The following is a 23,735-nucleotide window of genomic DNA, read 5'->3' as shown; positions in this document are numbered from 1 at the left end:
ATAAATATTTGTATAAATGGCGGGGACTACTTAAATAATTATGGCAAACCTCAGCGACGAAATAATTATTTTCCTTTTTAATTTTGTTGGTAATCTGATTATGGGGATGATACTTGACAGAGACACGGTGGTGGCAATGAAGACCGCGTTGGGTTGAGGAAGATGGTGAAAATTTGAGTTTTAGGTATTTTAGAGGAAATGGATTAATAATAATGTCAATGAAAATTTATAAAGGATAATTTCGTCTTTTCCACTCAAAATTAACGGAAAAAGTTTATTTTTTTTTTATGGAAGGACCAATTAATATGACGGAAGTAAACCTCAGGAACGTTATAAATATTTGTATAAATATCGGGTACTACTTAATAATTATGGCAAATCTCAGGGACGAAATAATTATTTTTCCAAAGGATAATTTCGTACTTTCCGTTCAAAATTAACGGAAAAATGTATTTTTTTTTACGGAAGGACAAATTAATATGACAGTGGCAAACCTTAACGACGTTATAAATATATGTATAAATGTCGATGACTACTTAAATAATTATGGCAAACCCCAAGGACTAAATAATAATTTTTCCATAAATTAATTACTTAATTTTTAATTGAGATTCTCTTGTGCTAAGCTAAGCAAAAATCAAGAAAAGTAAAATAAAATCAATTCTTTCACTATCGAGTGGGCCTTTCAGATGCACTATAGAAGATTAATTAATTATTAAATAATGACTATCATTAATTGATTGCTCATCCAACTTTCCAACAGAAAGAGAAGATGAAGGGCACTACTGAATTGGAACTATTGAGACAGTGACAAATCGAACGGGGCCAATTAGATGATGTATATGCACCTGCATACAGAGGATATCTCCTACACCATGGGGAACGAAAGCTCCTCCTCTTTTGGTCCCCGTTTAAAGCCAAAAGACAAGAAATAAAATGATGCAATGAAAGGAAATGCATTATTATTATTATTATATTATCAAAAGATAATCTGTTGTTCACAACGAAATAGTAAAAAAATTTTTTTTTAATTCATTTGAGTCTTAACTAGCGAAAATAAAACCGTGAGCAATAAAACAGAAGATAATTCTCTTAAAAATATCAAACCACTCATTCCAATTAGTGGATGAAATCATATCACTTTGACATTATTCCGATTCGATTATTTTTATTTTTTAAATTAAAGATTGATCAATTTTGGAAAGCAGCTTTTTGGAGGAGTTTGTGGCTTCGGATTGGGAGCCATTTTTTAAATGTTGCCCTTACAAATAATAATAATAATAATAATAATAATAATAATAATAATACATGCCTTCAAAAGTAATCCATGAATATGAATTAAAATAAATATCAGCGAATTTATTTTAATTTTTAAAAAATTAATTAATGAAAATAAATGTTTTTAAATAAATTGGAGAATATATATATAAAATTGATATGGAACACCAGCTTATGCTTATGGCTCAAGAGAAATGAAAGTAAACAGGGAAGGAAAGAAAAGTGAAATGGCTTAGCCATATTCGCGGCTTGACAAAATCGCCACCGACAGTTTGTTTATATTTGTAATTTGTAGTAGCAGCCATGACTTTCACGTGACACGTCATGGCCCTTGACTGCGATTTCTAAACTCCAACCTTATCTCTTTGGCCCTTTCCATTCCATGAGTACACGTATAATCTTTGCGGTGCAATAAATTCTACTTACGAACCCTACTAAGACAGTATTGTCCTTCATAATTAATGATAATGCAGTAGTTTGAATATTATATTTCTCGATAAAAACACACATTATTCACTTTTAAAAAATATTTTAAAAACCTTATATTTCCACGTAGAAGACAAAAATATATCTAAAAAAAAAAAATTAGATGTGTCCAAAGCGCAAGCCAAACTCTTCTAGAAAGAAAGTGCAATAGACATAACACAGACAATAAGTTTACTGAAGCAACATATTCGTGTTGTGTCCCCTCAGTGTTCTAACACTGATACCTTTACTCCCAAATCACAGAACGTACAACAAACAGTTTGAAACAAATTCTCTCTTTAGCATCTTTGTCCATCAAATCAATTCACTTGACACATCTCAACCATCAAAATTGTGGGCTTCAAATGTAGCATTTCGTCGGGACATTATCACTGGCTTAACATATAGAGTGACGTACTCAATCCCTGGCATAATAGGAACATAGTTTGTTACGTTGGAGGAAGAGGATGTCTAAGGCTCTACTTTAGGATCTCTCTGCACCTCACATCTGCAACGAGGTGGCGTATGTGTGGAGCGTACCATTTTACCCTCTCCAAATGCTCTATTGTGACCTCCCAATTATGACCTGCCAAGGAACAAAAATCTCAGGAAGGTAAGCATCCGTATCCTTACACTCGCTTTATCTCAAGTGACTTGAAGAAAGCTGACGTAATATGCAAGTCGGACTATACCTTCTGATGTAGAAATTTCATTGATTGATTTCAAAACATGTTCGGTCCATGAGCCTTCCTCTGAGTCCTTCACATTCCCATGCACGTGCAGCATTCCACCGTTGCTCCTTAAGTAGCATTACCATCAGTAAGTTAAACGACAAGAACACACACGTAAACACACAGCGGATAAATTATACCACAGGCAATAAATAGGCATATCCTATGATTCCAGAACACATTAGTTGATTAAAGTAGCAATTCACAAGAAAACTATTCCTTAAAAAAAATCCAAGAAAATTGTCTTTTGAGATCAATTTTCAGTATATTACAACAATTTGGAAAAAAAAAAAAGTTTTTACAAAATGAATATATGCCCAAGCCAAAAACTTCAGGTAGGATAATGCTATCTACAAGTAGAGAAATCCAAATCAACCTAAAGCTGATAGTCCATGCTCCAAAACTTTGCTAGTCATATCATCTCTCCTTTTCACATGCAGTGAGTAATAAAAAGAATGGCAAAAAGTAACAGAAAGACGTCAACCTGGACCCTTGTGTAATTCACAATTTTCAGATCCATTTTAGGGAGTTCAGTATATCATTTGCACATGATGATTTTCATTTTTATTTAAAGATTCCACTTCATGATATCCAACAATCTAAGATGCTATAACAATGAAATATGTTAGGACAAATTACCTTAAAGCTCTAACAGCAGTTACCCAACTGTCCTCACTTGATGGAAGAAGACCAAGACAAACTCGATTGGCAACCCCCTGCAATAAAGAAATCCAGCTAAATCATTTACAGAATGGTGTTATTGTGATCAATGAGGACATCATCATCATAATATGTCCCTTTTCAAGCAAACTGCATAGCAGTCAACACAGGAAACACAAAAGCCAGATCCATGGAGATTGAATTCATGCTCCAAACAAATAAATGGTAGCAACTCAGATCACAAGCTAAAACAGTTAACTGGTCATCCAGCATTGTATATTTGAAAAAGAAATTAAAAAATTGACCAATCCCACCCCGCTCCATCACATAACCTTTCCCTTCTCACAAAAAAAGAGTGTAAAATATTTCGAGAAGACATATAATGATATCCATACAATTATCAAGCACAAACCTTCTCTAAATATGTTTTATGCACATGCAGTTCCGCCACAACCAGTGGATATGAGTGTAGCCTCTCCAAAACCACCATTTTTTTTTTTCTGCTATGTTATCTACAAAAAGATTTTAAGAAACTAGGAATATCCTAGTAAGACCAAGGTTGAAAGGTAGGTTCTAAGGTTTTGACGTAGAAGGGGGTAGAAGCAATAGGGAATTTAAGACAATTGCATGTAAAAGTAAAACATTAGCAGAATGGATGAAACCAATGTAACACATACTCTAGGAGCTACTATTCGATTATCTCCTTCAAGAACAACACACCGATCAGAGACAGAATTTGCTTCGAGATTACGTTTGAGTGCCTCAACAGCATGGGGATTCCATTCACAAGCATAAACCAACTTTGCTCTGGCCCTAATCAATCAAAAATTGAAAGTCAAGTGAAACACAAAGAAAAGCAATTTAAGAAAATGCTTAGATAAATAAAAAAAATTAACAACAAGCTAGCTAAGGAGCTGTCTGGAATTTAACTAAAAATTGGGAGTGACCAAATATAATTCAAATAGGAAACTGCATCATCTCACGTAAACATCAATCCACAAATTAAACTTGGGAGCTGAAACCAGTCAAGCAATTGAATAGTATCTTCCCAAACTCATTGATTCTTATCAGGAGACATCAAAAAAAGCACAAAACAGAAGAAATAAATTTGAAATTATCATATTTTTATCAAGAGGCAATTCTAAAACAAATGAAGATTAAGGCATCATGAATGACACAACAAACTCAATAGTAACTAGTAACTACACTGTACCTAACGAGGAATGGCAACACAAAATATCCAATTCCAGCAAATAAATCCACTACAACCTCATCCTCACAGTCCAAATGTGCCATACGAAGCTTCTCAGAAAGATTACCCCAGGAAAACATGCACTTGGCAGCATCAAAAGAATAAATAATTCCATTTTCTCGGTGATCAACCCAGCCATTATCTCCCACCAATATCTCCAAAGTACTGTCCCTGGTTCCAGTCGGTGCAACTCTGCCCTGAAATGCCACTGAATTCTTCAAGTAAATGTCTAGACAAACAAACACTATTGACCTCCTATAAGCAACAGAAACTTTTTCACAAGTGAAACTCAGGATAATTTTCATGATATATATGGCTAACCTTATCATGTCATTATTTACAATATAAGACACCAGCAGAATACTAGAATAAATCGAAAACAAGGCAGAAAAAGGTGAAACGACATTATAGTAACGTGTTCAAGTAGCCACAATGATCAGTTCCCCACACAGTAGAACTGTCTCTATGTTTGCATTGAAAAGCAGTCACTTATGACTATGGGTTATCAGTAAAGCAGTTATTTAAAGTGGATAATAGATACAACATGGTAAAGGTTGGGAATGTGGGCAACAGGTGAAGGAAGAAAAACAACGAAAAATTATATAGAGAGAGATCCTTAAACTAAGCACATTTCTATAAATTATGGATAAAACACAAATATGTATGCCAGCATTTCGGGACTTAAATACAAATATCATATGATATGCGGTCTAGAGCATGCCTATCCCAAACAATAACCGACCCATAATTGTGCTGACTGCTGAGAGAGCAATTTGCGTTGTGAATGATAATATCAGACTCTTACAATAAGCATTAGTAAATAATCAAAATAAACAAACAAACAAACAAACAAATTACCAGTTCTATGTTTAAAATATAATTCATGCAAACAACTTACTTTGCGAGCCAGACGATTGGAACTAAGTAATTTGGCAATGGTTGGCCAGAGCTCATCCCCAATTAAGTCCCATGATGGGTCCTTGAAAGATGTTGCAGGAAGCACAACAACATCACCCAGTCGCTCCCACCTAATAGTAGACAAAAGCTTTCAGTGCATACCACACAAGATTGTTCTATCCATAAAGAAAACTATAAAATTGCCAACAATTTTCGTGCAACTATGATATAAAGCTGCATCTTTTTAAGTGAAGATTACATTGATAATCTCAATTTGCGAAGCTGAAGCCATCATAAAGCACCAATAGAGCAAAGTTCCAAAAAACTAACCTAGTGGGAAGCTGATCCAACAGTTCTTCTGATAGTCCCTTGCATTTGATTAAAGAAGCTACAACTTCTTTCATCATCTGCAAGGGAGACTTGGCAGTTTTCCTGACTTCTGCAGCCTCATCTACCAGAATAACAGCATCAAATTCCTTTAGAAGATTCAAGGCTGTCGAGCATGAGAACTCATCTAATAAAACCCCTTCTCTGGGAATAAAATTCTGCCCAGCAACTGCATCTCCATGCTGATGCACCATTTTGGAGAATACGTCAAAGAATTGTTTAGTGATAGGGAAACAAATATGCAACTCATTGCTCTGCAAATGAACTTTCCTTGCTAGATCTAACCATCCAAATTTCTTCAATATGTCCTTCCCCAATTTTGCATATTTCTTTTCAAGTTGTAGTACCCAACATGATGCAACCGACTGACGTTGCTTAGCCTCAAAATTATAGGCACCACTAAGATTAGGGTCTTGGACATCGACATTCTTTTCTCCTTTTAGGCCATCGTGATGGACAGTAACATGCTTTTTTTCAGTTTCTACAGACAAAATTTTGTCATCTAAAGACATCAACGGAAGCAAACTGATTTTTAATGGCTCACTGAACTTTGTTCCAAATGCATAGCAAGCTGCCCCACCACCAATCATAACAAGATCATCACCCACAATATTGGCTGTACTACGCACAAGCAATTCTTTGCCAATGTAATCAAGTGTTACATGCTTCCACTTGTGGATTCGCAGATCAAGCAATGCCAACTCTTGGGAGTGTTGACTGACAGGGCAACCTCCAATGACTCCAAGAAAGTTATTGTAGATAAACATTGAATGGGAAAATCTTGCATGTGGACTTTCTCCAGATGTCTTTTCTTTTATCCAAATATGTGTTTGAACATTAAAACTGTATAAATCTCCCAGAGGTTTCTCTCCACTGTATCCTCCAAACATGAATAACTTAGACCCATACGCCACCATTGAGTGAGAATGCCGAGCACATGGTTGTTGCCCACCAACCAATGCCTCTTTCCACTGCAGATTTCCAGCGTTCAGGACATACAAGGATGAAGAAATTGAATCATTGTTAAGTCCACCAAATACATATATGTTTGAGCCGATAACTGCTGCTGCATGCCGATGCCTATAGAACATGTACACAAAATTCAACTAAATTCTTTTAAGGAAGAACATCTGCAACTAGGATGCTAAAAAAAAAAAAAGTAATGGAGATTTTATAAGTGATGGTTGATGAAGGCAGGTGAAGAAATCACACACTAAATGATGTACCATTCTTTTTCCAATAGATGTTTGGTGTATCCTTCAAGTCCTTTCATAAAACTTACAATTATAAGTTACAATACAATGCATAAAATGCAAGGCCAAGATATTAAAAGTTAAATTCAAAACAGACATAACTATTCTCAAGGAATTACCTGGGAGGGAAAATAATGCCAGAACATTCTGATAGCCTCCATTCATTACTAACAGTATTAAGAACCCATACATCATTCAGAATGTTCAAGGGATCAGATCTGCCTCCTATGACAAATAAAAACTCACCAACCAAAGAAGCTGTATGACCCAATCGTGGAGATGGTCCTCCCACAGCATTAATTGCCTTCAATGTTCCATTTAATGGATCAAGCAGCAAACTATCATTTCTTCGCGCATGTCTTCCAATACCTCCAAAACCACCGAAAACAAGAATGTCCTTGCTTTTTTTATGATCCAAAGTACAAGTAGAGTGCCCCCAAAGGAAAAGTTTCTCCAGAGGTTCGCCAACAATTACCATTTTAACAATAGATAAACTGCAACCAGAAACTCCTACTCGTCCTGCCAATGATTCAAATACTAAAACTTGTGTCACATCAAAAGCAAAGGTCTCCTGCAATCAAACATGTATTAGTTTGTAACAGATACCTTTGAACTAGGGACCCTACACAATGTTCTAAAATAGACATTTGTAGACATCTTCAAGCAACAGTAATATCATACATAGGTCTTATTGAGTGTCAGCTGATGCTATGAATTCAAAGTTGCAACCAACGTTAACCTCATTCACAGACAGCATTTTATGAAACTAATTGTATTTTCTGGTATATCCGGTACAAAGGCTGATAATTTAATCTCTAAATCTAGAGATAAGGCCGGTCAAAAATCACCTTGCAGTAAACACCCCCCCCCCCCCCGGCCGGCGGGCGGGCCCGGTACTTTATTAGTTTCTTAATTTTAGATTGATTTAAAAGCAGTCATAGTTGTTAAGGCACAAAGATGAAAACTAGATCATTTAAAAGCAGTCATAGTTGTTAAGGCACAAAGATGAAAACTAGATCTCTAATTGAGAATCTGAGATGATTGTAGCCGAAATTACACAAAGCAAGCAAAGAGGTCGGAGTTGTTTTTTCTTGTTGTTTAATATCTCTCAACAACAACTTTAATTATCGACATAAATTGATAAAATGCATATATAATCAATTAAATTACCAATATTGGCATCCCCATCTGCTCTTTCCAAGTTATCAGCATCCCCGTCTTGAGCATCATCAGAAGAATTATGATCAACATTCTCTAAAACCGCAGAGTCAACAAACCCATTTCCCGTTAAGGCCATAAAGAAACCTTGGGTTCTCTTTCTATTAGCTTCCATTTTCTCATTAGCCACCTCCACGAGAAACCTCACGTACTCAGGCGATACAAGGAGATTGTCAGTGTCACCCAGCGGCACCTCCATTCTTATGGAACACCGAATACCCACAATCACTCTCTTACTATTAGCACTAGTAATTCCAGATTCCCTAAATCCACAAGATATTGCCAAGGAAACCAAAAACTGGGCAGCTTCAATATCTCTACACTCAACAGCAACAATCAACGGTTCGAACCGGAATACCAACTCGGATGACTGAGTTGGCGGTTCAGAAGAGAAAAGTAGGGAGATGACAGAATCGGGATTTGCTGGGTCGTGGCTAATGAATAGCCAGGACCCGCCACGTGCCTTTTTCTTATTGGATGCAATTTGGGTGGATTTAGGTTGGGAAAGAATAGAGATACGGCCAGAGCAAGAGCTGGTGGTGTAATAAGAAGGGTGAGAGTTGAGAGAGTTAAGGAGTGGAATTATAGGAGTGTCTAAAGTGCCTTTCGGTGATTTGTCTGTTTCCGATGATCGCAGTGAGGATAAAGTCGCTGCTTTTCTCTTCTGGAACTCCATTTCAATGGTCTCCCTTTCTATCTGTAATGCTCTGTCGAGAGTTTATTAAAACCCTATCCCAAGAAGGAGAAGGGTTTTAGGTAACTAGATAGATTAACTGAAACGACACCGTAACAATTTGTTCGACTTTATTAGCAATATATAAACTGACAGAAGCGAACGACATATCGGTTTGGTTGATTTACTTTTGGGCCGCAGTATCGAGGCAGGATTGATTTGAATTGACGTATCGTGGGCTTTCATCCACTAAAGCAGTCTGGCTACTGGCCGAAGGACTCTTGGCTAGAAGTGATTCGTGGCAAGAAAGCCAGCTTTTACTTTTGCCTCTAATCTTTTACCAATGATTAGCCGACAGTCAAAAGTTATAAGGGATGTTTTATCTTCTTCGTAGACTGTCCAACACGAGTCAGAATTAATCGGACCAGTCTGTGTCAGATACTGGATGATTTGAACCTTAATCTTACATCCATCCTTCAATGTTGGTGAATTTGGGGAGTTAATTTTTTAATTAGCACCTCATGCTTTTGGTGTAGCTAGAATGTGTACGAGGCCAAGGTTTAACAGAATATACTGAATTATTGATCATGAGGGCAGTTCATAATGGAAGAGAAGAGAGTTGTATGAGTATAGGCAAAATTTAATAGCTGTTTAAATGATCTTTCATCAAACATTTAAGAGAGAGTTACATTTCATAATCCGCTCTCAAATTCTACACACCAGTTAAAACCAAGAAAGACAGAGCTAGACAAAAATTTCTCACATCCATTATCGAGAAGTTCCAGAGAGCTATCAACTACTCTGCAATCTTTTCTCGAAAATAAAGAAGCTGAAAGTACTATTAGAATTAATCTAATCAAGGTAATATTTTTTAATATAACAAATCCGAAAGGCAAACTCATTCTAAAAGTAAACATATGACTAAACGATAACTAAAGCTTTAGCTTCCAAAGCCATGCAGTTAATTTTACACCATATCTTAAACATTGCAGAAACCCATTTGTCTAGAAGTAAAAAGTTTCTGGGTGACTAAACTTCATCTCTCAGTTGATGATGAGCTATATCTTGAAGTCCAGTACTTCTCTATCTCTTCTGCTGTTCTTCCTGGTATTCTCCCAGCAATTAACGACCACCTATATACAATTAAAAAAAAGAAGAAGAAGAACACAGCCATTGATTATCAAGAACATTAGAACTGTTTAACAATAATGTAAATTAAAAACAATCAAACTGATGGGAAAAAGTACTGATCAAGTAATATGCATGTCCTCAGAATGTCAAAATCATATTAAGGAAAGAAGAAAACAAAAGCAAACCTCTCTCCAACCAAGTTAAACATTCTAGCAATGAGACTTTCCTCGTCCTCGGAGAAATCTGGTCGCGAACCTTGTCCTTTTATAGTACCTGAACAAGCAATATACATTAATACTGATTAACCAAAACAAGGAGACATTGGAACAAATATATTATTATCACAAGTGTCACCTTTAGTTTTAGTATCTTCACTAGTGGCATGTGATGATTTGTTATTTTGGTCCCCCATTTCATTCACTCATTCAAGAAATAAGCAGGGTGTTTAGAGGTATGGGAAGTATGGCCTCGTAGAACAGTATTTAATAAGGGGAATGAGAATGGTTTTGGTGGTTGAGAAAATAAGACTGGTAGTGCTCAACTTGGATGAGTGGTTGAGGAGGTGCACATAGACGAAGACATTTGTACACAGTTTGTTGGGTTGGCTTTTTGCGTGTCTTATCAACAAAAAAAAAATAAATAAATAATTATCAGCCATGCTTGTGATTATCCTCTTTTAATACTTACTAATTACTTATGCCAAACTGATTCTTTTCAATCTTTTGTAATTAACCTGTATTTAGGGGCGGAGCTCAATGGAGGCCCAAGGGCGCCCTGGCCACCCCAAAACATTTTTTAAAAAGAATTCCTTATGAAAAATTACATTTTGATTCTAAAAAAAAAATGTTTTAGTTCTGCTTTTTAACTACACGTGAAGTTGTAATTTAATTGCTAAAATTTGCCTGCAGCCCTACACTTCCCAATCTTGATCAAGGCCATTAAGATCTACAACCTACTTTCATAATCCAGTATCGATGTCTGCAAGTCTTGCATAAGCAGCACAGGAAGTAAGAACACCGATGGCAATGGAGGTAACTAACTCCATATGGTTGAGGTTGAACCCCACTACTTTAAAAGGGGCGCGCTTAAAGCATCCAATAATCATGGCAGTCCGAGAACAGACATTTTCAGCAAAAACCAGAAAAGCAAATTGAATGTTTCATTATACAAGGAACATGTTATCCTGCATGCTAATCTACAACAGTTTATCAATCATCTTTTGCTCCCTTTCCTAGATGCTCGATGTCAAATGAATTTTTATTAAGAACGTTTTGTTAAAGTTGTTAGAAAGTTCTAAATCAATCAATTAATTATAAATACCATCCTAAGGCAGAATCTGATGTTTTTGCATGAGATCTTCAGTCCAATGTTAGATCAAATTGCATAACTGAGCAATTATATTACAAATGTAGATTGTTAACTTTATTTGGGTATGATCCTGTAATGAAAAATAACTTCAGATGACACAGGTAGTATATATAAAAATTGCGGAACGAAAAGAAAAAGGAAGCTGAGGTACAAAGATAACCAGAACGTTCTCTTGTTCCAAAATACAGTTTAGTTCTCAATGTGTAACAGAGTTTTATAAGCAAGTTGAGAACTGCAATTTAAGGGAAAAAATGTCCTATCTCATAACTCTTATTAAAACAAGCACATTTGAATGAATAAGAGGGAACTCATGAATATATCCAGAAAGAAGCAGGATTGTGGGAAAGAAAGGGTTGAGCAGAGAACAACCACAATTGACTATGCTAATGCATTGGCGCCTGCAACAATCTCCAATATCTCTCCTGTAATCTTTGCCTGGCGCTCCCTGTTGTAAACTCTGGAAAGGTTCTTCTTTAATTCACTTGCATTATCAGTTGCATTGCTCATAGCACTCATTCTAGCAGCAAGCTCACTGGCTAGTGATTCCTGCAATGCCTTCAAAATCTGGCTGTTCAAGTATAGAGGTAACAAGGCATCAAGAATCTGAACTGGGTCCTGCTCAAACTGCAAAATTGGTGAGAAATCTGCTGTTTGAGTCCTAACCACATCTCTCTCTACAGTCAATTTCCCTTCTCTAGTTGTCAACCTAAAGAACTCATCCTCAGCTGCATCTACACAGTTCCCATTAATATCACATATCTCTCCCTTTGGTGAAAGTGGAAGCAAGGTGTGTATAACGGGATCAGACTTAACCAGTGACACAAATTTTGTGTATAAAAGCTCCACTTTATCAACCTCTTCGCTAACAAAGAGTGAAAAGACATCATCTGCAATTGCCTGAGCTTCTTTAGCTGTAGGAAGAGAGGTGCCCTCAAGAAACCTATCGACCGGAATATAAGGCCGCCTTAAAAAATAAGAGTTACCCTTCTTTCCAACACTAATAACAGTATAATTAAGGCCAAGATCCTTCAATTCTGCAATTCTTGCTTCTGCTTTCTTGATAATAGCATTATTGAAACCTCCACAAAGACCTCTATCACCAGTGCAAACAACAAGAGCAACTTTCTTGACAGGCCTAACTTTGGTGAGAGGCGCATCTATGTCCTCAGTTTGGAGTTGTTCATTAATATTGTAAAGAACTTCTACAAGAGTTTCAGAGAAAGGCCTACCATTGACGACAGCTTCTTGTGCTCTCCTCACTTTAGCAGCAGCAACAAGCTTCATTGCTTCAGTGATCTTCTGTGTGTTCTTCACTGAATCTATACGAGTCCGAAGCTCACGGAGACCGCAGTGAATTTGGGTCGCAGCAGAGGATCTTGATGGATTGCTGGTGGCTGAACTTTGACTTGGAAGCTGAAAAGGGTTGAGAGAAGAGCGAAAAGCGAGTGAAGAGGTGTCGGAAAGAGATGGTTTTGAGGACACCCACATTGTCAGATTTGAGCAAGACATGGTGTTAACCAGAGATCAAGAGAGAAGAAGACTGAGTTCTGGCTATGTGGGTTTTTTTTTTTGGGTCTCTATAGCTTTTTTTGTGAATGGCTTATCTTTTCCTTTTCTTGTTTATGGTATGGAGGACAAGAGGGGGGGAAAATGTGTGGAGGGAGAGGAAGGAAGCGGATGAGGTTTTGAGATAAGGATTTTGACCGTTGGAGATTGCTTTGGACATGAATTTGATTCATTTGCAAGATAATTATTGTACATGTCCAATCTGATGTGGCAAGATCTCAGTGGGGGTGCTGCTTCTGTGACCTCTTAATATGTTCCACTTAAGGGGAATATGCGGCTAAGCGGCAGAGATTCTGCACGGAATTTCATTGCAGTGAAAGCTAAATAGTGAAAACAGCCGCATTCTTGGCATGAGATTTGGACTTTTCTTTCTGCATAATAAATAAACAAAACCATTTATGTACAAATGAATTTGTCCAATTCAGTGTATCTAGGTCTACACAATCATAAGAAACAAATTTGTTGGTCTTCCGTTTGGACATTAAATGAGACCCATCATCCATGCCTGACATGGAAGCGTTTCGCTTATCGTATCACCGTAGGGAGAATCTCATTAGATTTGCAAATAATATCATCCTTCCTGTCTGATTCTATTTTTCTTTTTCGAGAGTTTAGGTAACTCGTTCAACTTCTCAAAGTACAAGCAGGGGTCAACCGGGAATAGTGACTTGTCAGAAACATAAAACTTAAGGCAGCTAGCTGATACAAATGCCATGATTCAAACCACTGGAGACCAATGCATGAACAATCACCAGGAAAATGAATCAAATTGAAAACTGAAAACAATTGATAATCTAGTCTTCACACTTCAGAGTTCTTGTTTACAATAGGTCCATTGTTGAAGCTCATTCTGCAAAACTAAGCTCAGGTCTCCACACCTTCTTGAAGAAGTGGACTGACTACAGCCTTGTACGTCTGTTTATGAGGTATTACTCCCTTAAGTACCATGTAGTCATGTAATTTAATCACTTCTTCAGGGCTGCACTTCTTGCTGAAACTGGTAATAAGAATCGTGTATGTTATATAATCAGGAACGAAACCCTGAAGGATCATCACCTTCATTAGTTCCTTTGCTTGTTGAATATGACCAAGCTTGCACAAAAAGTTTATCAATGTGTTGTAAGTGGCATGGTTTGCTGCAATTCCTGCATTTTTCATTGCAAAAGAGAAAGCAAAAGCCTCATCAATCTTCCCGCTGTTGCAATACCCATTTATCAAGGTGTTATAAGTTATGACATCAAATAAATTCATCCTGAGTAATGTATCTACGAGAAGCCTTGCAAGATCCAACCTTTCCTCCTTGCATAAACCATTTATGACAGAATTGTAGAGTACCAAATTGGGTTTTTCACCTGACTTCATCATTTTCTCATAGACCTGAACTGCATTTTCAACATTGCCTTCCTTGCAGTGCCCATCAATCAAACTACCAAATGTAACAATGTCAGGAACCAGACCACGTACATACATACTGGCCAGCAGTTGTTTAGCTCCTGATAAATTATTGCTTCTACACAAATAATTTATAAGAATATTGTGGGAAAATGCATCTTCAATAAGGTTATTTTCAAGAATCTTGCTGTGAAATTTAAATGCTTCATTAACATTACCATTTCTACAAAGACCCTTTGTGAGAATAGAATATGTGAATTTATCAGGGGGTATCCGATTGTCAACCATGCTGGAGATTAGCAAAGAAACTCCTTCCATATCTCCTTCTACATAAAGCCAGTGGATGACTGTATTATATATGACAGAATTCATTACCAATCCCTTTTTCATCATTTCATCACATAACCTAAATGCCTCCTCCAAACTCCTTGCTCTTGAATACCCATCTATCAAAGTTGCATAGGTTCTCACATTAGGCACAATATCTTTCTCCATCATTTCGTTTTTTAATTTCTCTGCCATAGTTAATTTCCCCATTTTGCAGAACCCACCGATGAGACAATTATAAGTTATAGAGTCGGGCCTAATAGAGTACACTGACATGACTTCCATCTTGCTAACTACCTTTAAGGCAAGATCCATGGCACCCATCTTGCAAGCAACATCTATGATCATGTTAAAAGTAACAACATTAGGCCATATACCATGCTTCAAGCTTCGATAGAATACTGACATTGCTTCTAGTAATTTACATTCCTTGCAAAGAGCATAAATAACCACATTGAAAGTATTTATATTTTCAACATATCCATAAGAAACCATCTCCTTATACACCTTCCAGAACCAACTAATCTCATTCAACTTCACAATATGACTCAACAAGTTGTTCCAGGCATGAATGGTAACCCCAAAACCCTGCAATTGCAGCTTCTTGATCACTTCATAAGCACCCTCAGCAGCTCCAATTTGGGTACATGCCCGAACCAGTGCATCAAAAACAGCTGGACTGGAATCGTACATGCCATAACTATTAACCAATGCATCTAAAATCTCCAAAGGGGATATGCCATTTATACTCATCAAGTCCCCCATAAGAGACAAGGCATCATCATACCTCTTTGAGTTGACCAGGACATGAATTATAGTGCAACGAGATTCCATTGAGAGAACGACATTCCTTTTCTCTAGCAACCACTTGTAAAATTCTAAAGCTAAAAAAGGTGAGTGTTGAAATTCGCAAACAATGCGACTCACTAATGAAGATGTGAGTGTGGGTGACATTTGCTCCAAGAAATTCCATCTCTTGCGTTTGAGATTAACACAAATAGCTTTGAAAACAATATCCTCAGCACTAGGGTTTGAGAAATGCTTGCCAACGTGAAAACCACGGTTTAAGACAGGGCTTCTCTTGGGTAACCAGAAGCTTAAAAACATAGAATACGGGAAACCAAATTCATCAAATGCTGTTGACAGCAATATAGAGTCAAACAAAATGAACCCAGACCAACTATTTATCTATATTCGCATATCTGACAACCAAAATCTCAAAAGCACATACCTTTGTAACCAAATTTTGTAGCAACTAGCAACAGCATTTGACAAGAAAGAAACCAAAATACAATAGCCAGTAAGAAACACTCAAATACGGAAATTGTAATTTACCGAACTCGGAGCAGCTAAACGGAGCTTACAGAAAGTTTACCTTGTTCGTAAGGCAAGTTACTTTACCAGACTCTGTTGCCGGAAAACAAGCGCTCTCTGTTTTTTTTAAGGCGGCTCTGCTTTTGTAAGGATGATTGAATGAAGAAGTCTGGGCCTCATTTAATTTAATTTCCTTCTTTGTAACGGGTAAGCAGTTGAAAATGGGCCCGGAGTCCACTTGCATCTTACGGGAACCCTTCAAACATAAACGTCCTATCCGTCGTGTCGTTCAGCTGAGTAAAAGAACAGCTCCCGCAATTAAACGACGTTATCACCGAGCTAGTAATGATAATAAAACGCAATAAACAAAACCAATTCCAATATATTTTCCTTAAGATAAGCGAGTCAAAAAAACACAGGGAATAAGTAGTAATTAAAAGTCAAACTTGAAGTATTAAATAGTACTTCACTAATAATTGAGGGTTTCAAGTGGTAAATGCTATCAGTGATCGAGACGGAACAGAGGTTGACAATTCCCATTTATATCTTGTCATACTGCATTATATTTCTAGAAAAATTTTTCATAATATATCATTCCACCCAAATTGGGAGTAACAGAATCTACAAGAAAAGTGTTATCTGTACAGCACCATCGTACAAGCATATTCATTCGCTCATACTATTGCACTAAAAAACATATTCACAATAAATGAAGACAGTGACCAAAAGAATAGATAAAAAAAAAAAAAAAAAAAAGGAAACCCTCTTAATATTGGGTGCAAATCTGAAAGGCCCTAAGGGGAACATGTTAGTGAGAAAGACTGGCATCCTCTAGACACCCAAATTTCTCTGCTGCTTCAGTATCTGTGCTTCCACTCCCACAAGCTCATTGGTTAATTGGGTTGACTACATCTGAGCAATTCAGACTATTCAACTGATTGCGCCGTTTATTAAAGACGCTGCAAATCAACTGAACTTGTCTTCATCATATCTCGAATTTTCAGTTGCCATTGCCGTGTTAAAACTTGCATTTGTTCGACAAGCTCGCTTCCTGGGTTTCTTCAACGTGGAAACAGCAAGAGGGCCAAGGCTGAGTTGTTGTGCCATGTCCATGACATCCTTCTCTGTCACAACAGTTCTCATGCTTTGTGTCGTTTTCTTGCATGATCTGTTTGGACGTCCTGAAATCAATTTTTTGGCAACAGGACAAGCACCAATTGTACATTCTTCATACTTTGCATTTATCCTTGGAGGGTCAACAGCTGCACAAGAATCTAAAGTCAACCATGCGCTACTACTAGATTCCTTCCTCATGCTTGTCAAGCTCAACTTTAAGAAAGGACTGGCCTTCCCTGGGATAGACGAATTGCCATCTGTGTGAATAGTGCTCTTCCATTCAGTTGTAACTTCTTCAGTTGCAGAACATGTAATCTCCTGTAGATAAATAATTAGATAGGACTTGAGATAACAAATCGAAAGTAAATAATTTACTTTGAGAAACATTATTAGCTTATTTGACGCGCTGATGAGAACAAGATGATTGAGCTAAACATGGGACTGTACCAAACCTCAAATATCATGACATAACCAACATCAGTCAACAACGAACTTCAGCAATTGTTCCCATCATACAAGACCAACCAAAAATCAAAGAAAAGAAAGGTGCAAAATGATAAGACATGCATTAGCAAAATGTTAAAAGTCACCTTATCTGGCACTTCAGTAACTAGTTCACCACCCAAACCCTCCTCCCCATCAGAATCAGCCATCTCCTCGCGCTCAAATTCTACATGTTCTTCAGTTTCTTCATCTGAGTCACTCAACTCTTCCTGTTCCATTATGATTTCAGGGTGAGACTGGTCTCCTACATCATCCATGTTGCAGATTCTGTCACTATTGCTTGGAACCGCTAATGCATCACCACATGAAACAAGGTTGCTCTGAACTGTTGAGCAATTTTCACCGTGTTGATGACAAGGATTGTTAGGTTTGTGCTTTTCAATTGTATTTACAGGATTTGGTGCACTTATCATCAACTTTGGTTGATAATTTGAAGCACTGTCTCTAGTTCCCTTTGTTTTTTCTTTTGTGGATGTAGAACTTAGATGAATTTCCAAGTCCAGCTCGTTAGATTTCTCGTTGGGACCAGAGGGTTTTGACGCAGTAGCAGATGGGCTATTGACTGGTAATTTGGTCTGAACAACATCTGAAGGATTTTGAAATTGAGCAGATTTGCCTCCCAAACAAACAAACTGATGTGTATTGGAACATGCTGTAGCTAATTCACTACTTTCTTCCCCAGTTCTTTGCAAAAGTGGATGGAAGTCAATCCCACATGATGCTGAAATGGATTCCTTTGTCTTTGAAGATTTATTCAAACAATCAGAAATTTGATTTGCTTGATGTGGAGCATGAAAGAGACTCAGATTCAACTGAGGCTGATTTCCTGCAAAGAAAGCAAAAGAACTAGGAGTAGCAGTGCTGCAGCTGGGTGGGTAATATGACAAACATCCATCTTCAGGGGCCTGAAAAAGTAAAGGATGCATCTGAAGATCTGAATCATTGCCTCTCTCTTCAGCAACACATACATCATTTTGAACTGCAGATTCTTCTGCACACGTAGCTGTAAGCTCTTCTGAGCATGCATTTGTGATATTATCTGTCACCTGATTGGTTTTATCCCTTTTAGCTTTAGCCAAACTGGTCGCTCTTGAATTCACAACTTGCAGAAGCTGAGGAACTATGTTTTCTCTTTCTCTTCCAGCCTCAACACCACTACCTCCTGAGGTAGGTATCTTCATAGGCAATCTGCACTGGTTGCTTTTGAAAGCTGCCTGAGAAATTACACGAACAGATGGTGGAAGATTTACAGGGGGCAAGTCTGGTGCTAATTTCACCAAGTGTGCACCATCAGTTCTATGAGTCCTGTATGGCCACATATAAATTTGAGACTTAGTAGCATTCAGTGTTGTATTAGACAGTTGATGATTCAATTGCATGGAATTAGGAGGACAATGTCTAGCATGAGCAAAGTATGATACGGCATGAGGATATTGGTAATATCGGGCATTGGGAAACTTATGCACATTATCAATTTGGGAATGCTCCCTAACACGGGTACCCTCTCTTAACACTGCACCACTAGGAAGGTTCTTTTCCCTGAGGTTAAAGCAGGCATCTGGTCTCCAGTCCGCTAAAAATGCCTGATGAACATAAGCTTCATTTACATTATCAACACAATCATCTCCACTATTATTTTCTCCACCAGTAATGTCAACCTGATTGTCCTGCAGCCAATTAGAGAGCTTCATGGAGTTAAATAAGCATCTAAAGGAAAAAGGCCTCAATACCCATCAAAAAGTACAAGCTGCACAAAATTACAAAGCTATATCAATCTAGAGCAAGCCAAAGCCATACTCAACTTGGAATAAGTACATTACATGGCAAATGAGCATGAGGACATAGATAAAAGAATAAATAGGGAAAAAGATGCATTACAAAATTTAGTAGTCAGTTTTTAACTAATGCAGATTTTATAAATTTGTTCTGTTATAAAAACATCTTAAGGTTCGACACTAAATTATCAACTTTCTTGTTCCATTCCACAATGCTATTATGCTTCAAAGCAACCGAACTTAAGATAAGCTGGGCATGGCCAGCTAATTTACAAGCCAGAGCCATAAATAGTCATGCAGTAGCATTTAAAAGCAAGAGTGAATTTTTGTATCCACCAAAACTCATTCAGAGAAGGTAAAAATAGATATGGCTATTGCATAACGTGAATATGTAGGGATTCAGGAAGAAAAGAGACAACCTTGTCAGATACCTGTTGCGAGTTGGCTAAATCTGCTGTTTTGGACCTTCTTCTATTTGATTCATATATCCGTCGTTTTTCCTTTTTAGCAGCATCTGATTTATATGACCTCTGAGTTCCTAGGGCCATCCGCCACTGTCGGGGTAGCAACGATGGATCCCTATGTGGAACAATGAATCTCCATACTGACATCCAATCGTGTTTGAAAACCTTGAGTCCCTGGATTGAGATGTTACCAGACAGCTAATTGTGATGAAAAGATTTTGGATGGGAAATGAAATTAAGAAAGATCCTGCACGATATTACCTCCTGAATACATTCTATCTCCTCTGCATTCAATGGAGAAGTTTTCATCCACCGAACTGCCTGTGTAAATTAGAAAAACATTGGATTAAATTTTCACTAATTATAAGAAATGAGGACACAACTGAAAGAGGCATCCATCGAACTAAATAAACTGACAGACTACACCAAACAGGCCTAACTAATTGCATTTGTTTTGAATTATGTTTTCCTCAAGATTTTTAATTATAAAATTGTGAATAAAGCCTGAATTTTTGTCATACCTTTATGGGATTTTCTGGTGCTTTTGAAGAGCAGCGGTTTTTCTGCCTAACAAAAATCTGCAAGACAATTAGCAAATGCTGCTGATGTAAGAACCAATACATGCAACTGTCATCTAATTTTAGAAAACTACAAACTACCAAAACCACAATTTTTTATCACCAAGATAATTTAGAAGCTGTAGCAATAAAACATGAATTATAAGCACACTGGAATTTTGACCATATAATTGACAATTACAACCTTTCGGTTGCAGATCATCCAAGATTCTTATGATTACACCAGACAATAACCTTAACACCTAATTTCTTAAAAGTGCACACACCAAAAGTTTAAGTAAAAGAAGAAGACAACCACAGTTATATATTTATTTATTTCCAGCCTACGATCCCCTTTATTCATTAGCAGAAAGTACACAGTAATAGACACCCATAACATAAATAAAGCTTAGATTTTAGTTCATACAGAAGTTAATGGAGGCTGAGTGTTGGCATTATGGACTCTAATATGAACTACCTGATGCTTAGATTTGCAGGGGAGAAAACGCTGTTGAATTGCCTTCCAATCTGTATTATACTCCATGATTCCCAAAGCTAATAATCTGCATTAAAACCCTTATCAAAAACTGCTGAACCTTGAGAATCAAATCTTGTTATTAATTATAACTAAAAACCCTATCAATAAAGGCTATGCATAAACATGATAAGTCAAAATAATTAAAGAAAATACACAAGTCAGCACAGAAGAGCACAAAACAAAAAGACTGGGCACCACCTTAAGGTCAATGCACTTTAGTTTCCTTTAAACTTTTTGAATGCAACATAATTCCAAGCACTATTATTAATAATTTGTTTATCCAAACTTCATGCTGTTTCTTATCAAAAGGTCACAAATTGATGAAAGCTAACATACTTTGGGGCAGAAAAAAATCAGGAAGCCAAAATAAATGCAATAGCAACCACTAGTTCAATGAAAGAATTAAAAGAGCATTATGAAATAGAAATGGAGAAATAATGCTACTCACTCATCCTCTGAATCGGTAAAAAGGACTCTGTTTGCCACAGCGGCAGGGGGTGGCTTATGAGGAAAGAGTGCTGGATTGAAAAGCGAAGAAAACCGCTGTGCTAACATGCTAATATCTTTTGGAACTAAAGCAACTGATTGTTTCTTGGCATTTTCAACGATGGATGCAGCCAGAGTCTTTTTGGGTAGTTGTTGGCCAGGCATAGTTGGCCCAGTACTAATAGCAGGAGGCGTGTTTCTTTTTGAAACTTCACTATTTGACTCAGTCAATGAGGGGAAATGAGGAAGGTGAAAGAGCGGTTCCCTCTCATTCCATGTGTCACAACTAGAGTCCAGATGACGCTGCCGATACTCCCGGACAGCTGTCAGAATACATATAAATCAACAGTAAAGTATTCAAAGTTAAACTGCTGAACAAGCATATGGAAGCAAATGCAAAAATGCCGGGTTGGTATTAGATGACATACCATTGAAAACTTCTTCCATATATCTTCCCACCAAATTAAGTGGAGCTGCATCCAGAATGGATATTATTGGACCATTCACGAAAGGCACCCAAAAATATGCAGCAGTTTGTGAAGAATTAATCTGGCCATCAAAACTAGCATCATTACTTCCCCTAGTTGTGGAAATATTTTGAGAAACAAACATCTGCGTGCTTGGAGTGGGGGATGATTCAGTGCATTGTGTTGGGTTAAAGTTTTGGATTTCATCTGTCACTGATGGACACATGTATGGAGGACGAAAGCAAATACAAGGATATGGCACACTTCTGCATGCTCTGACTTCCTCGCGTTTATGGATCATCTCAAAAATCAATTCCTGAACCTGGGAGGCAACCTGTTGCCGTGAAGGATCAAGAATGCTAAGGGAAAACACTTGAATAAGAAGCTGCAGATGTTCATGAATCAAACAATGCAACTGTCCTATTTGCTGTGGAGTAAATCCATTTATTAAACCCTCTTCTGCTGCAGAAGAGAGATAGCTTGGGGCTGTCTCAGGCGTTAAAGCTTTCCCTTCAGCAGTGGGAATCGAAGCAATTGTTCCATTTGGCAAAATTGGTAAAAGAGGACGCAATGGCCTCTTTGTCTGTTCTAAAAGCTTCCTTTTGTATTGAGCAGAGGCCTTTTGCCGTCTGTTCTGCCTAGTCTCTGGCCGTCGACCACCTCTCTCATACTCCACTTTCTGATCCTTATTCCTTTTACTGTCATCAACGTCACTCTCAAGAAGCTCTTCCAGTTCAATTTCAAAGTCTGCATCATTATCCTCATCTTCATCGTCAACATTTTCAATATCCTGAGTAGATTGGTCATCACCATCTCCACCCTGTAAAACAGCAGCAAGAAATTTCCTATACTCTTCTTCATCATCAACATTCTGAAGGTCATCCTCGTCATCAGTTTCTTGCAGAAAAGTCTCAAGTTCATCAAGAGTGAAGCTTGCAAGTGAATAACGAGCCCTGGTACGCTTCCAAATAGCATCCTCATCATCCAAGTTCATTGAAGGTTTACTAAAGCTATTCTCCTTCTGTCGAACACTTACATTTTCCAGTTGAGAGACAAAATCTGATTTCCTCTTCGATCTTCTATGTATTGAACTTTGAGTTTCTTTTTCACTCTCAGAAGAAAATGCAGTTCTCATCACAACCTCCTCCCCATGCTCAGAATCTCCAACAGCATAGTTTCGCACCTCACCGGTTGTGGGTTTTGATGAATTACCATCAAGACCTTCAACTTCAGAGCTTAAACTCGAAGAAGCTTCTGGTGAAGGTGTTCCCTTCAGAAAAGGGTTAAAATCAATATCTTCCTCCTCCTCTTCATCGTCATCCCTACCTTCATTCTCATTTTCATCGGCCTCGTCTGGTTTTGAACCACTCTCATCAATAAACGGTGACGCATTTTGTCGATCACTTGTTGGCCCATTGACATGTGAAGACATTTTGAACAAAAATCATCCAATAAACTTCAATCGACCTTAAGGGAAGGCAAAGAGCATAAATTAACAAAAAATTGCAACCAAACAAAAACAAGAATAATAAATCTATTGCATTGTCTGTTATAAACCCTAGAACCCAAAATTAAGAGACGGGAAAGCTGTTGTGTTACGAAAATGCTTTTGAAACAAATTTCACAAAATATCTGAGCCGCCAAAATGAAACCATATATAACGTAGATGAGGAATTGAACTTGTACCTGTTAATTGGATCAGTGATTGAAAAAGTTGAGCATCCGACAAGAAAATTGCGACTGTCCAGCTTGTACTACTAGAAGAGGGAAGGGGCTGTAAGAATGGGAAGGTCGTTCTATAGAGAAATAAAACGGAATGTCGTTTTCGTTTTACGAGGGAAACGATGATGCTGTTTGTTTTTTTTTTTTTTTTTTTCCTGTTGATGGTTTTGGAAGATTTATTTTTTAGTCAATTG

The 23,735-nt window shown here is 37.5% G+C and overlaps 5 protein-coding genes across 9 annotated transcripts; all 5 read right to left on the bottom strand.

Moving 5' to 3' along the window:
* Positions 1–1,870: 1,870 nt before the first annotated feature.
* Positions 1,871–8,888, bottom strand: LOC105649334 (Met-10+ like family protein / kelch repeat-containing protein). Of its 3 annotated transcripts, none has more exons than XM_037640595.2 (9): positions 8,094–8,883; positions 7,043–7,460; positions 5,614–6,750; positions 5,285–5,414; positions 4,348–4,583; positions 3,812–3,947; positions 3,114–3,190; positions 2,436–2,542; positions 1,871–2,329 (listed from the first exon to the last, which is right to left on the bottom strand). In XM_037640595.2, exons 1-9 carry the CDS (start codon positions 8,815–8,817, stop codon positions 2,223–2,225), a joined length of 3,072 nt encoding a protein of 1,023 aa, XP_037496523.1. In that variant the 5' UTR covers positions 8,818–8,883; the 3' UTR covers positions 1,871–2,222. The 3 variants fall into 3 exon arrangements, with proteins under 3 accessions (XP_037496523.1, XP_012091345.1, XP_089572504.1); XM_012235955.4 differs by having other exon boundaries at positions 7,043–7,442; positions 8,094–8,882; XM_089716378.1 differs by lacking the exons at positions 1,871–2,329; positions 2,436–2,542; positions 3,114–3,190 and having other exon boundaries at positions 4,348–4,594; positions 8,094–8,888.
* A 545-nt stretch (positions 8,889–9,433) lies between these two features.
* On the bottom strand, positions 9,434–10,500 carry LOC105649333 (transcription factor CPC). Its single transcript, XM_012235954.4, has 3 exons — positions 10,300–10,500; positions 10,131–10,218; positions 9,434–9,947 (listed from the first exon to the last, which is right to left on the bottom strand). The coding sequence occupies exons 1-3, from the start codon at positions 10,355–10,357 to the stop codon at positions 9,851–9,853; spliced, it is 243 nt and encodes an 80-aa protein (XP_012091344.1). The 5' UTR covers positions 10,358–10,500; the 3' UTR covers positions 9,434–9,850.
* Positions 10,501–11,456: 956 nt separating this feature from the next.
* On the bottom strand, positions 11,457–12,963 carry ATPC1 (ATPase, F1 complex, gamma subunit protein). Its single transcript, XM_012235953.4, has one exon. It carries the CDS (start codon positions 12,820–12,822, stop codon positions 11,692–11,694), a length of 1,131 nt encoding a protein of 376 aa, XP_012091343.1. The 5' UTR covers positions 12,823–12,963; the 3' UTR covers positions 11,457–11,691.
* Positions 12,964–13,437: 474 nt separating this feature from the next.
* On the bottom strand, positions 13,438–16,175 carry LOC105649331 (Pentatricopeptide repeat (PPR) superfamily protein). The gene has a single exon (XM_037640596.2). It carries the CDS (start codon positions 15,703–15,705, stop codon positions 13,744–13,746), a length of 1,962 nt encoding a protein of 653 aa, XP_037496524.1. The 5' UTR covers positions 15,706–16,175; the 3' UTR covers positions 13,438–13,743.
* A 270-nt stretch (positions 16,176–16,445) lies between these two features.
* DUO3 (Homeodomain-like superfamily protein) lies at positions 16,446–23,626 on the bottom strand. Of its 3 annotated transcripts, none has more exons than XM_012235950.4 (9): positions 23,506–23,626; positions 21,781–23,286; positions 21,315–21,675; positions 20,807–20,891; positions 20,293–20,349; positions 20,033–20,092; positions 19,727–19,945; positions 17,619–19,199; positions 16,446–17,346 (listed from the first exon to the last, which is right to left on the bottom strand). In XM_012235950.4, exons 2-9 carry the CDS (start codon positions 23,249–23,251, stop codon positions 16,879–16,881), a joined length of 4,302 nt encoding a protein of 1,433 aa, XP_012091340.1. In that variant the 5' UTR covers positions 23,252–23,286; positions 23,506–23,626; the 3' UTR covers positions 16,446–16,878. The 3 variants fall into 3 exon arrangements, with proteins under 3 accessions (XP_012091340.1, XP_012091341.1, XP_089572486.1); XM_012235951.4 differs by having other exon boundaries at positions 19,739–19,945; XM_089716360.1 differs by lacking the exon at positions 23,506–23,626 and having other exon boundaries at positions 21,781–23,469.
* Positions 23,627–23,735: the final 109 nt, after the last annotated feature.

The sequence above is a fragment of the Jatropha curcas genome, chromosome 11, assembly GCF_041381405.1.
Source record: "Jatropha curcas cultivar XTBG-Jc1 chromosome 11, XTBG_Jcur_1.0, whole genome shotgun sequence".
Lineage (NCBI taxonomy): Eukaryota > Viridiplantae > Streptophyta > Magnoliopsida > Malpighiales > Euphorbiaceae > Jatropha > Jatropha curcas.
This window is presented reverse-complemented; position numbering and strand designations above follow the sequence as displayed.

Bases quoted from the DNA above. Each gene is read 5' to 3' on its own strand.
- LOC105649331 (XM_037640596.2), bottom strand. From the start codon at position 15,705: ATGTTTTTAAGCTTCTGGTTACCCAAGAGAAGCCCTGTCTTAAACCGT.
- ATPC1 (XM_012235953.4), bottom strand. From the start codon at position 12,822: ATGTCTTGCTCAAATCTGACAATGTGGGTGTCCTCAAAACCATCTCTT.
- LOC105649334 (XM_037640595.2), bottom strand. From the start codon at position 8,817: ATGGAGTTCCAGAAGAGAAAAGCAGCGACTTTATCCTCACTGCGATCA. The intron at 4,584-5,284 runs GTAAGTTGTTTG...GTGGCATTTCAG, and splicing joins CCAATCGTCTGGCTCGCAAA to GGCAGAGTTGCACCGACTGG. The intron at 2,543-3,113 runs GTAATTTGTCCT...ATGCTACTTAAG, and splicing joins ACTGCTGTTAGAGCTTTAAG to GAGCAACGGTGGAATGCTGC.
- LOC105649333 (XM_012235954.4), bottom strand. From the start codon at position 10,357: ATGGGGGACCAAAATAACAAATCATCACATGCCACTAGTGAAGATACT. The intron at 10,219-10,299 runs GTGACACTTGTG...TTGCTTGTTCAG, and splicing joins TGAAGATACTAAAACTAAAG to GTACTATAAAAGGACAAGGT. The intron at 9,948-10,130 runs GTTTGCTTTTGT...AATTGTATATAG, and splicing joins TTTAACTTGGTTGGAGAGAG to GTGGTCGTTAATTGCTGGGA.
- DUO3 (XM_012235950.4), bottom strand. From the start codon at position 23,251: ATGTCTTCACATGTCAATGGGCCAACAAGTGATCGACAAAATGCGTCA. The intron at 20,892-21,314 runs GTGAGTAGCATT...GTTTTAATGCAG, and splicing joins TTTACCGATTCAGAGGATGA to ATTATTAGCTTTGGGAATCA. The intron at 19,200-19,726 runs GTTGTCTCTTTT...AATTGGCTGCAG, and splicing joins CGCAACAGGTATCTGACAAG to GACAATCAGGTTGACATTAC.